The sequence below is a fragment of the Podarcis liolepis genome, assembly GCF_965112155.1.
Source record: "Podarcis liolepis genome assembly, chromosome: 6".
Classification (NCBI taxonomy): domain Eukaryota; kingdom Metazoa; phylum Chordata; class Lepidosauria; order Squamata; family Lacertidae; genus Podarcis; species Podarcis liolepis.
Window position 1 is genome coordinate 92,938,168 of NC_139559.1, and position 13,955 is coordinate 92,952,122.

Below are 13,955 nucleotides of genomic sequence, written 5' to 3' on the forward strand. Positions count from 1 at the left end.
AAGTTACCAAAAGATCCATCAATGGTCATTAAAAAACAAAAGACCTATGGTATTTGAAGCCATTTCCCTCATTCATGCAATATTATTATTCACTTTGGCACAGATATTGTAGCAGGCTTGAAGGAGACAAAGTTAAGAGTCTTAGCTTGGAAAGCAATGTTTCCTGGTTTGAACAACTTATTACAAGTTGCTAAGAAGGCCTTTACTTCTGTTACATGTAGCTGTCTTGGGTATCATTTATTCACTCTTCCAGATAATGTAGGTTAATAGGCAAACATGCTCACTCACTGCTTACCGTAATGCAATGCTGTTTGGCCTTCATCATCCTGGGGGGGAAAGAGAGAACCAGATTTAGTTTTATCCACACATATGCATTTTAAAAGAAAGGCATGATGTTCTTGTACAGTGAACATCTACATGTCAGATTTAGAACAGCTTCACTGGCTCCCTGTCTGTGAGTGCTGGTTTTAACCTTTGAAGCCCTAAACATTTTGGGACCCAAGTCCCTTATGGATCACCTTTTCCCACAAGGGCCTGCCTGCATATTAATGGTAATCCCCCAAGGCTCAAGAGATTAGACCAGGCTTCCTCAACCTCAGCCCTCCAGATGTTTTTGAGACTACAATTCCCAGCATCCCTGACCACTGGTCCTGCTAGCTAGGGATCATGGGAGTTGTAGGCCGAAAACATCTGGAGAGCCGAGGTTGAAGAAGCCTGGATTAGACTTTTTCCAATGGAGGCATCCCATCTTTGGAACTCTTCCCCCAGAGAGACTCACCTGGCACAAAGTCTGTTCTCTTTTTGGCACCAACATCTTTTTATTATTGCAGGCCCTTAAAAGAACATATTCATGCTGGCATGCTTTATTGTTACTGCTTATCTTTTTATAGACTTTATTGCTTATAGGTTTTGACTGTCTCTGTAAACTGTCCTGTGCATTCTTTTCCTGATTGAACAACAGGGTATAAAATATAAAAAACAAAACAAAGTGCCACTTGACTTACATTCCTGTGTGTAATTCGTTTAATGAGATACAAAATCTGCAGCTAAAATGAACAGTAGAGATGATTTTAGCTGAATCCTTATCTTTTCAACATGGGTGATAGTGACAAACAGATCTGCTTAAACTCAAGTGACACAAGCAACACAGATGATGCAGTACTATAGCTGGAGTAGCCCCAACTTTTGTGGGGACTAGGATAACTTTTTGCTCTCCCATGTTCTTACACATTGGCTGTTAAAGAGCCCCTGCCTCCTCCTTGGCTAAAGAGTAATTGAAACCTGTGTGGTAGAGCTGAACCCAAGGCCTCACACCAGGTTCTTGCTTCAGCCCCCCACCCCAAACAGACAGCAGGGTTCCCTGCAACTTGGCACTTGATACCCACTGACCCACCGGTGCTAAAACTCTTAATAGATCTTTGAACCACAGCCTCAAGCTCAACATTCATAGAATAGGTTGCAAGGTGCTGGGCTGTGAGACCCTACATTGACATGGGTCTTGAAACAACCTCCTCACCATCCGAACTTGGTTCACTTACAGGCCTGAATGAAGCAAAACAAGAGGCAAAGCCTCAAAGAGGAGTTGGAAGACACATTTATGAACAGTAATAGTCTTAGGCTTCAATCCTATACAGGCAGCAGCCATTTTAGGTACGTCCAATTGACAAGCGATCAATGACACACAGGTCCTTTTGGACCCAGAAGAGGGTGGAACAGGGCAGAGCATATGCATACTCCATGGACATGCGTGGGGGGCCAGGGACGAAATGGTCACCACCTGGTACATACTTATCTGGAAGCAAGTCCTTCTGAACTCAAAGCACTCTGAACCTTAATCTTGAGCCCCATTGGATGATTATCAATCACCAAAATGTGTTGGGTATTTTGGTTTTCCTAAGACTTTACATGTCTATAAAAACAGCACTTTCAGTATTGCTTTTATTTTTATTTTCTTCTCTCAATGCGGCTCTGTTTCCACCACCTTCTTAGCCAGACAAATTAAGCTTTTGGCATCAAGGGTGCCATTTAGATCAACCTGGGGCCCTCTAGGTGCTGTTAATTCCCAGCCAGTTTAGCCCAATGGTCAGAGATGATGGGCACTCTAGTCCAACAACATCTGGGGACCCAAGGATGAACAACACTGGTCCAGACTACAGTACCAGCTTGCCTGAACACTGTCCGCACAGGCCTATCCCTCCTCATTAGGATCTATAAACCCTTGGTATCAAAGCCCATCCCTCTGTCTGCACAATTCATCTTGAGGCCGAAGACTCTGATACTTTGGCCCTCCTTTCTTCTCTCAGATTATGACATCTGCCTAATTTCATAGAACCACAGAACTGTAGATTTGGGAGGGTCATTTGGTCCAATCCCCTGTAATTCAGGAATAAGAGCTAAAGAATCCCTGACAGATGGCCATCCAACCTCTGCTTGAAAACCTCCAAGGAAGGAGAGTCCATCACCTCCCCAGGGAGTCCGTTCCACTGTCAAACAGCTCTTGTTCTTGCACTTGCTCTGACTTCTGACCCCTACTGTGCCCCACTTCAGCAGTCCTCAAATCTCAGCCTTCACTATGCTGTTGTCTTAGGCCAGGGGTCTGCAACCTTTAAGACAAAAAGAGCCACTTGGACCCGTTTCCGAAGGAAAAAAAACTGGGAGCCGCAAAACCATTGTGACATTTAAAACAAATATAACACTGCATATATTGTTTCTTACCTTAATGCTATATATACAGGATCGTAACGCACGCACCGCCCCCATGCGACGTCACAGCCAGTACAGCGCCCGCCACAGTGGGGAGTGTCGGGGCACACAATGCGCCTCCTCCCCTCGCTAGTATCCGCCCCGGAGCCATGGCAAAGGTGTAAAAGAGCCACACACGGCTCCGGAGCCGCGGGTTGCAGACCCGTCTTAGGCTCTTGAAAGTACCTTCTTCACACAGTGTACAGTCAAACTATGGAACTCACTCCTACAGGAGGCACTAATGGCCACTGACCTAGATTGCTTTAAAAGAGGATTAGACAAATTCAAGGAGGAGAGAGCTATTGATGGCTTCTAGCTGTGATGGCTATGTTCAGCTTCCACAGTTGGGAGGTAGTAATGATTCTGAATACTAGCTGGAAACCACAAGAGGGGAGAGTGCTCTTCTGCTCAAATCCTGCTTGCAGGTTTCCTATGGGCACCTGGCTGGTCGCTGTGATAAGTTGCTAGAATAGGTGGGACACTGGCCTGATCCAGCAGACTTTTCTTATGTTCTTATGAATCCTAGTCTACCTTTTCTGGAAGCTGACTTGTCCAGTTTTGGCTATTCCCTCACCTCTTGATCTTTGGACTCTGTTCTGCCTTTGCTGGAACTTGACTTTGCATCATATGGATCACACCAGACTGGCAGCTGGGCACCCTGCAACTTGCCACTCAGCACAAAAAATCTGGTTACTATATTTTATACCGGATAAAAGCGCTACAGATCATGGAAGGAACTATGGTCGATTTCCCATTGTATGAAAAGTACATACAATAAAACAGATGCAATTCTATTAACCTGAAGTGAACAGCTTAAAAGTTTTGATGATTAACGGGTATATAAATCCTGCTAAATAAGAAATAGTAAGTGCCGATGGCAAAAACGCAAGGGAATAAAATTCCAAAATTATTACACCTGTGGCCATATGCTCACTGGAAAGGTTAGCTTTGTACATCGAAGAAGGTAAGTTCCCTTTGGCTTTTGTAACAAATATAGTGGTACCTCTAGATACGAACGGGATCCGTTCCGGAGCCCCGTTCACATCTAGAGGTAAACGTATCTAGCCAAGGCACGTCTGCACACGCACACGTCACTTTTTGCCGCTTCTGAGTGTCTGCACATGCGCAAGCGGCGAAACCCGGAAGTAATGTGCTCTGTTACTTCCGGGTTGCTGCAGAGCGCAACTCGAACGCTCTCAACTCGAAGCGTATTTAACCCGAGGTATGACTGTATGCAAAGCCTCCACCACCAGGCAAGGACCAAGGCCCTTAAACCAGAGGAGTCTTTAGCATCAACCGCTGATCAGCTGCTGCTGCAGAGCAGCAGACACCACAAGCAGTGGTGAAGAACGAGCCCCTTCAGGTGAATGCCTCCCCCCGCCCCATTCTTTTGTGCTATACCTATGTACTGCCTATGGCAGTGACCCCTTCATGCTTCTCCATTTAGCATTGTTGCCACTTGTGGCTGCTGGGTCAGACACCCTTTTCCTGCATTGAAGCAACTTTCTAAGAGAACACTGAATCCGGAACAGTAATAAAAGATTACTATCAAGGGTTCGCATGAAGCTGAATGCTAGCTAAAGAGTTTGTGCTGTGTTAGCAATCATATGAATTCTCCACATAACAAAATTTTAATCTAGCAAAGCTGAAGAGGCTGCTACAGAAATGCCCATTAAGGATTTCCAACTGCCTACAGAGAGCTACGTCCTTGGATTTTACTGCCCGAAATTCCGTGTCTAATGGGCACCTATCTACTGCGTGCTGGACAGAGTCTTTGCTCAACTCCAGAGTGAGAAAATCTAATTCTTAATCTTCAGAAATTTCAGCATGAAAACTCATTAGGAGAAGAGTGCCCTAAGTAAGTGTCACCACTTCAGTTGAAAGGAAATAACATGATTGTCGCCTACATAATTCTACTGGCCTTCCTGAAAGGCTCATTGGCTCACAAGAAAGCAAGTCACACAAAAACTAAGCTCTTCAGATTCATGCATGCTAGTACTGTACCACTACACAAAATGGATTATATAAATATCCCTAAATTGCCCTAAACTTTTGGAATGCAAGATGTTGTTCGCATTAGGGCTTTTTATGTTTTAAAAAGTGTGGAATAGTGCAGCAACACAGTTTTCCATGTGTAGCCCTGATAAATTGTCTCTGGGCAACTACTGCGGGAAATTTCCAGTCCTACTGTAAAAATGCACCTATAAATAAGCAAATGGAACAGAGTGACAACATTTGATCTTTTTTTCTTGGAAATTGAGCAAGATAATTAAGTTTCATTTTGAGTTACTAAGCAAGAAGAGGGAATATTTGCCACAGTTATTTATACTCTGCTCTGTTCCAGCATGAATTACTGCCTAAATGTAGCTCATTTGGGGCTGTACCTATCAACAAGAACTAAGGACAACTGAAATATGGGGAAAATGGTTAATTGATCATGATTTTATATTTCACATTTCTTCACACTAGGAGTCATTATGTCCATACTGAGGCCGAGTTCTTGCATTACACCGATCTTGGAAGCTCATCCAATAAGTTGTTCACATCAGCTCTCAAACTGTCATCCATTTTAAAGATGGCTGGCAATATGAAGCTTCTGTTGCCTTACATCACATTAAATTAACAGCAACTCACAAGCAAACAAACAAACATGGCTTCTAGGGATAGATGAATCTGTCAAGTTTAGTTTCTCATTGTTCCAGTCTCTGGTCTAACACATTTCTGTATCAGTTTGTGATTTTTCTTTGTAAAAAAAGCTGCCATGAAAATTCATCCAAATTTAAGGGAGGATTTCTCATAAAATGCACAATTTTGCAAACAATTTTCACCAATGCATGCATTTTTATACATACTTCCCCCTCTGCGTGACTTCCGGGTTTCGCTGCTTGTGCATGTGCAGATGCTCAAAATGACATCATGCACATGCGCAATAGCGGCGAAAAGCGATGCGCACGTGCGCAGATATGCAGTCACTAGTTACGTTTGCTTCTGGATGTGAACGGGGTTCCGGAACGGATCCCGTTTGCATCCTGAAGTACCACTGTATTTCTTTCTTTCTTTAACTTTAATTTTTATTGAAGCAAGTCAAACAAAGATAAAGGTAAAGGGACCCCTGACCATTAAATCCAGTTGCGAATGACTCTGGGGTTGCGGCACTCATCTCGCTTTACTGGCCGAGGGAGCCAGTGTTTGTCCGCAGACAGCTTCCGGGTCATGTGGCCAGCATGACTAAGCTGCTTCTGATGAACCAGAGCAGCGCACGGAAACGCCATTTACCTTCCTACCGGAGCAGTATCTATTTATCTACTTGCACTTTGACATGCTTTTGAACTGCTAGGTTGGCAGGAGCAGGGACTTAGCAATTGGAGCTCACCCCAATGCGGGGATTTGAATCGCCGACCTTCTGATCAGCAAGCCCTAGGCTCTGTGGTTGAGTACTTAAGACCATTAGGATTCAAATTTCATGTTATACTGTGAATAAGGAGTCCTGTGTATATTTGTTGTACGGTCCATATGATAAAATCTCACCAAACATTGTAGGTTTTTTTAGGATCCTCTGAGCATTTTGCAACACGTAATTTATGAGTTATCTTTTCAACTTGTGCTAAATGCCACATTTTTATACCAAGGTGGAAGCTGCAAGTCCTGTAAGGTTTTTCTATTTAGAGCAAGTTAAGTTCTGGTGGGCACCAGCATCCACGTCAAGAGCTCCTGAAAGTTGAACCCTTGCAGCTGATTGTCCCATAGATTTAGCAAACAAATCTGCAGTGAAGTTGGAATAGGATATCTGAGTATTTTGCTCATTTGTTGGCAGTCCCATCATAGGTGGAAAAATAAGGTAAGAAAAAGGTCTTACTAGAGAAGAAACCTTCTTACTAATTCAGGAAGAAAGGATGCATTTGCAACAAGTTGCCCTGAGGAGTTATTACAGTGGAAGGGCAGTGCTGGATCCAGGAATCCGCCAGGCACTTTATGTGATCAGATAAAGTCTCAGAGACTTCATTAATCACAGGCAGGCAAATCACACACACCCCCAGTACAGCTGTTCCCTACCAGATTCACTGGAATCTTCTCTGGTTTTTAACCACAGCCTCCAAATACTTTTGCAGATCGCCACTTCTGAATACTTTGTTTAAAATACAGAGAACTCAGTGTCATGACACCCAAATACAAAGCAATGGATGGTCTCATATGGGAGCTAGACATCAGTGATAGCACCAAACAGTGAAGAAACTTACATGTCGACTGCAAGAAGCTGACATAGCCTCTCCGACAGTCACCCTTTGAGTCCTATTAGAGAAAATGAGAAAGCACACTCCCTCCACAAAAACTACATTAATTTAGGATCGGAAGCAAACTTGATCATTTCACTACTTCACCTTGACTCCAATCATTTGTGAAGAAACCAAACACCTAATACAGATCCTTGGAAGATCCTAGTTCTTACTCTCGTGCTTTGTGAGAAATGTCAATTTAATCTTATGCTCTGTTTGGAGTTGTTTAAACTACTACTAATACCTAAGAGGAGCTACCTTCTTATCCCATGACTCCCAAGTTTACTTTAATAAGGGACATGTCAAAGGCTTATTTAAAGTCCATGTATATAATATCTAACCAGATCAGTCTTATCCATATTTGTTGTTCCATCTGTCCTTGAGGAAAAGAAGAAGCAACAGCCAGTGTGGGACTCCCATCTTCATTCACTGCTACTCTCACCAGCTGGGCTCCTCCTCCCCACTGACAGAGGTCACCAGTTCCTCCTGCCTTGTGACAAAGAGTAGCAAGACCATCTGTTGCAGGGGTGACTGCATCAACTGAGCACCTGTGAACCTATATGATGCAATGGGATTGACAAGAAGCCAACAGATGATGATGATTAACAGATTTCAGCTAGACCCCACCCTGTTATATCAGCAATTTCCAGCTGTATTGCAGTCACTTTCAGGAAGGCTAGTATTGTAGAATTGTAGAGTCAAAAGGGACCCAGAGGGTCATCTCGTCCAACCCTCTGCAATGCAGGGATCCTGCCCACAGCCCACCCTGGCTGGGCTCAAACCACCAACCTTCGGGTTACCAGACACAGCGACCCATTGTACCACAAGGATCAATGAGCAGCAGTTTTCAGGGGCCACCAATGCTTGTTTTTGAACTGAACAGCCCACCTCCATCCAAAGACATTAATATAATATTAAGGCATTAATATAATATTAAGAATTTAGTGTCTGAGTTTGCTTATTCTCCTTTCCCCACTCTTTTTTCCTTATGTGTCATGTCTTTTTTAGAAGGTAAGCCTGAGGGTGAGGACTGTGCTATTTTTATAGAAAGTCACTCTTGGTGAAAAGTGGAGTATAATGCTTTGAATAAATAAATAAATAAATAAATAGACACAGAACTTTAAAAGATCGGTGATTAACGACTTCTATCTAGGAAAATACTGCAGGCTAATTCGTTTGTAGCTTCCCGGATCCTTTTTTAAATGTTAGTGTTTCATTGCTGGCTTTCTGAGCCTCTGCTATAAAGGCTGGTGCTGGAGGAAAGTTGATTTGTTTTGTTAACAGAGCAGAGAAAGAGGACAGTCATAAGGGAAGCAGAGAATTGGTCAGGAAGATGGTGGACAGCTCCCTTATACTGGACACCTAGGAGGTGGGGAGCAAGATATAGCAGCCTGAAGTTATTTCCTTGGCACTAAGCAGAGCCTTACTTGCAAAGAAATCAAGGGAACTAGGCAACAGACACAGCTAGTGGGGCACATATAAAAAGGAAGGAGATCCATGACTCTCCACGTTCAGAGGGGGAGCCAGGAATCTCAGAGGAAACAAAATCAAAAGGTAGGTGGAGATTAGGAGATTCTTCAACTTGATCCAAGTGCATATACACCCTTGTTGGACTTTGCCACCTGGCAACCAGCAAGAACAGCTGTCTGATTTTATGCAGATTCAGTCTTCTTCATCTACATAGCCTTGCCTCCTCAGCTGCCTACTTATTCAGAGGACTCATTGGGGAATGCACAAATGTGACTAAGGGAAAAGAGAAGTGGGCTGCCCAGATGGCAGGGGTTCCTATATTGTACTTCATTTATTACACTTAAACTCTGCTGTTCTTCTGAAGAACACAGAAGTGGTTTCCAGGTAGTCTGAAACAGAGATAGCTGGCAGGGCTTCAGCAGTTGAAAAACATAATGTGTCTTCAAAGGAGTTCTCTGTGTGTCCTAATTAAACCTGTTTCTGTGCAGGGAGGTTAAATTCACATATTTGGACCTATCAGCGTATACAAACTACATCCAACAGATGAGCAACTAGCTAGCCCCTTCTTAAGCAATATTCCAAATGCAAATATTTTATCAACAGGCACCTGATGTGGTGCAATCTAAGCTGATAATTCACCCCCTCCCCCCCAAAAGCACCAAGTTCTCTAAAACATAAAGGATCCAAGCTGTATGACAATTGTGCTATACCAAATGTTTATTTCCTGCGAGATTTATATCTCGCCTTTCCAATTCCAAAAGGAAATGCTCATGGAAACCAAAGTGTGTAACGCTGCCAGCCCCTCCCCTCTTACCCCCAAGCCCACCAAGATCTGTTCAGGACATCAAGGCAATCCCTTTCTTTAACATGCTTAATGAACAGGGAGCCTTAAATCTGAAGCCCCTCTTCCATTTCCTGCAGCCCCTTTTGCAGCATTTTAGTCACTGGCTCCCTTCTGCCTTCCCCAATTGCTTATCGCTTTAGTATGGATGAGGCAGGTACCTGGTTATTTAAAGAGCAGGATAAATGGTCTGAGACAGTTTCCCCCAGCTCCAATTCACCAGGGAACGCTCAAGAATTCCACCTGACACTGGGACAGCGTTGTGCTCTTAAACAATCTGCCGTCTGATCCGATTGTTCCCCAGTGGGGAGGCAGGCCGCAGCTCACTCAAGAGTCATTGATTGGATTAACAGCCTAATTCCCAACAGATGAATAGAATACTGATGTCTTGTCAGCCCAGATCATAGAAGGAAAACACAATCTGCTGCTACAGCTTGGAAACTTAACCCTTTCAACGCAGTACGGGTCTGGAGACCTGTATTTTCAAACATAACATTATATTCATTTCAACAATGGTTCAGCTAACTATATGTACTAGAGCTTTTGCTTCCCCCAGGTGATGTAATATTTAAGCTTTTCTTAAATAGAAATAGGCACTGGAAGTCCTTAGAAAGAACTGTAGCATCTGCACAGCCCCTTGAATGAGTTTAAGTAGCTCTCAGAAACCCAGCTGTTGTTATTCTTGTTTATCCTCACAACCACCCTCTGTGGTAGTTTAAGCTATGCCCTCCCAGTGAGCTTCATGGGCCAAAGGGGATCTGAGCCCAGGTCTCCTCAGTCCAAGTAAAGCATCCCAAATAATAATTTACTATTTGTACCCCACGCATCTGGCTGTGTTTCCCCACCCACTCTGGGTGGCTTCCAACAAAGACCAAAAATACACTAAAATGTCACACATTGAAAACTTCCCTGAACAGGGCTGCCTTCAGATGTCTTCTGAATGTAAGGTAGTTGTTTATCTCTTTGACATCTGATGGGAGGGCATTCCACAGGGCGGGTGCCACTACCGAGAAGGCCCCCTGCCTGGTTCCCTGTAGCTTTGTTTCTCACAATGAGGGAACTGCCAGAAGGCCCTCGGCACTGGACCTCAGTGTCCGGGCAGAATGATGGGGTGGAGACGCTCCTTCAGGTATACTGGGCCAAGGCCTTTCAGGACTTTAAAGGTCAACACCAGCTCGGAAACGTACTGGGAGCCAATGTAGGTTTTTCAAGACTGGTGTTATGTGAAACTTCAAAAAAAGATAGAAAGGGGTGTGGGTGTGGGTGGGTGTATCAAGAGTAACATTAGAAACATGGAAAGCATTTATTACTTTGTGTCTGTCTAAAATAAATAGTTTACAGGATTTGATATAGGATAATCAAGGAGACAATCAGGAGGACAGTGAATCAAGAGAAAAGCTGAAAGCTGCAGGAGTGTGCAGTGCAAACTATGTGCCTTTTCCGATATAAGTCCATTGAGCTCAATGGGTAACACACTCAGGCGAGTATAGGCTTGCCACCCTAGCTAGCTTATCTCTCTATATGATAAAAATATAATAATGCCATCACATAGCCTTCATTGGAGGATTTAGGAGGAGGAGTTTGGATTTGATATCCCGCTTTATCACTACCCTAAGGAGTCTCAAAGCGGCTAACATTCTCCTTTCCCTTCCTCCCCCACAACAAACACTCTGTGAGGTGAGTGAGGCTGAGAGACTTCAAAGAAGTGTGACTGGCCCAAGGTCACCCAGCAGCTGAATGTGGAGGAGCAGGGAATCAAACCCGGTTCACCAGATTACGAGTCCCCCACTCTTAACCACTACACCACACTGGCTCAATACACAACCCTGGAATGGCATGAATTCAGAGTGGGGTAGGGAAGCAAAAGTGAAGGAAGACTGCACAACAGGCATGGGATTGGGAAGAGAGAACAGTGACAGGGGAAAAGCAGGGGTTTAAAATAACAGAAGTTTGGGTTGAGTTAGCAGGGGATGACACTGAAGGGGGAGCAACAGTTTAAAGCAATGTTTGAGTACTGTTTGGAAAGTTTGGAAAGGCTCTGTTGTGTAAGCTTTTAGGGGTTAACTTCTCTATTGAATCCATCTCTACTATTTCACCTTGCTAAAATATTTTTGTTAAAACTTCAGTGTTTCCACATCCCTGCTTTATTCAAACCTCTGCTATTGTTTAGAACAGTCACTTGTTTTCCTTTCAGCATCTCCCCCTTCTTGCTTTACTCAAACCCTTTTGTGCTTCATGTAAAAGAAGTGAATGGTACAGAGCCCTCAGCAACTAGGGATACATTGCAATCTTTCAGTTTCCTGGCAGTACTTAATTGTCCTTAATACTGAATTTGAGTATTCTCATGCTTATCAATTTGGAAGTGAAACAAAGCCACTCAAAAACAAGGGAATGGTTTCTGCATACTAGAGGGTTCCCTGACGAGTAAAAGCACGAAAGTTGTCAATTAAAAGGAAATGCATTTTTTAAAATCCAAAATGGTCCAAAGTGAACTGATGCTTACTGACTTCCAGGACCTATGTGATTAAACCAGGGAGGATGAAGTGCGGAGAGAGAAAATTGGCCTCATTTAAGCCCCAGTAGTTCGTTAGGGGAATGTGTTTACTTTAAAAATAAAACAAAGAGCACAGCATCTGCTCTTAACTATGTAATTTCCAAACTCTGCACAGTAGGGTAATGTGAGATATAAATTGAAGAAAGGCTCCTGTTAGACTAAAAGACCTGGTCTCATCATGAGTCAGTGCTCTGGCCTTGCCTCTTTCCAATCAGTCTGCTCTGTAGCTGGGTAATTATGCTCTGCCACAACAGAATTATCCACCTGTAGGAACGGGTGGGTACCTCATCAATTATCCTTGGCTGTGGTCTCTCACAGCAAAACTGAAACTGGGAAGAGGTGAGTTTGAGGGAAAGGTTGCTGGGTTAGGGAGGGAGCTTGATGAGTCAAGAGGAGAGGGGTGCAAAAGGCTCGGACAGGTCGTAATCTGCAGTTCAACTGAGTTGGTGGAACTGTACCTGTAAATTTCTTACACAAGCAAGTAAACCCTACAGGGAAAGGCAACCACTGTGGGGCTTGCTAGCCAGTCTGGCAGGGGTGCTGGAGACATTCCTGACTGTCCTTTTGGCAATTGCTAAGCCCTTGGCTGTGAGCAATGTCTAGCCACTGAGTCCTCACACAGGGTATCTATTTGCCTAATTTTAATGAAAAGCTTTTTTGTAAGTTGCATATTTTAGACATGCCCTCCTAAAGCAATGTACAGCAAAATAAATGATACAGAAACATTGGCTATGTGGGCACATCAGAAGAATATATATACCGTAGCATGTCAGCTTACATTACCCTCGGGTAACGTAAACTTCAGGTTGTGAAAGCAGCAAACCCAGAAGTGTTTTGCTGCATGCACAGAAGCAGTCTACCGCCACGCACACATGCGTAGAAGCGGTCTACCGCCGTGTGCGCATGCACAGAAGTGGTCCTCAGGTTGTGGAAACCTTGGGATCTGACCGGGCCTCCGGAAATGATCCTGTCCGCTAAAGGAGGTATCACTGTACTACTAAACAAAGTTGCTCTGGTTAAGTCATTCAAAACATTAACTGAAGGTAGCAGTGAAGAAAAAGGTCTTTGGGGCTTCCCCTTAAATGCCTGAACAAGGTGTAAATCATTTGGAAGGAGTGCCACAGCTGTGGACCACCACCGAAAAGACCTTTTCTCTTGCGCTCGCCAATGTCACTGATCTTCCCAGTAGGTGAATGAGCAACACCTCTCAAGTCAATCAAAATATTTTCTAGTTTTTGACCAGTTTAACTAGTTTGTTTTTATCACTCTGGATCAGAAGGTCAGCGGTTCGAATCCCCGTAATGGGGTGAGCACCCGTTGCTCGGTCCCAGCTCCTGCCAACCTAGCAGTTCAAAAGCACGTCAAAGACTGATGTTAAAGACAGAGGGGGGGGGTTTGCCCTGCCAGACTTAAAACTTTATTATGAGTCAGCAGCGTTTTGCTGGCTGAAGGAATGGCTACTTCTTGAGAATACAGATGTTTTGGATCTTGAAGGGTATGATAACATATTTGGGTGGCATGCATATTTATGGTATGGCAAGGTAAAAGCACATAAGGCATTTAAAAACCATATTGTCAGGAAAGCACTGTTTAATGTCTGGACAAGGTACAAAGATTTTCTGGAGAGTAAAACCCCAAGGTGGTTATCACCTATGGAAGCGAAAGCTTTGAAAAAACTCAACATGGAGGCTAAATGGTCAAAATATTGGGGAATTTTAGAACAGGAAGATGACAAATTGAATTTGCAGAGTTATGACAAACTTAAAGAGAAGGTGCGAGACTGGTTACATTACTTTCAAATAAGAGAGGTTTATAACTTGGATAAAAAAATTGGTTTCCAGGTGGAAAAATCAAAGTTAGAAACAGAATTGTTAGAACCCAATGCTAAGATACTTTCAAGAATGTACAATCTGCTGTTGAAATGGAATACTGAGGAAGAAACGGTAAAATCTGCAATGATAAAATGGGCACAAGATATAGGGTATAATATTATGTTTGCTGACTGGGAGAAGTTGTGGACCACCAGGATTAAATTCACGGCATGTAATGCCCTAAGAGAGAATATTATGAAAAT

At 43.5% G+C, this 13,955-nt stretch overlaps 2 protein-coding genes across 2 annotated transcripts in view; both read right to left on the reverse strand.

The window, feature by feature from the left end:
• LOC310708593 (podocin-like) overlaps positions 1-13,955 on the reverse strand; it is a 671,219-nt gene that overhangs the window by 623,582 nt on the left and 33,682 nt on the right. The gene's annotated exons all lie outside the window — the stretch shown is intronic.
• The window catches only part of ACBD6 (acyl-CoA binding domain containing 6), a 96,178-nt gene that overhangs the window by 9,203 nt on the left and 73,020 nt on the right, over positions 1-13,955 (reverse strand). The window contains exon 7 of the mRNA XM_083507218.1: positions 296-326. Within this exon, the coding sequence (XP_083363344.1) occupies positions 296-326 (31 nt within the window). The remainder of the gene's footprint in view (positions 1-295; positions 327-13,955) is intronic.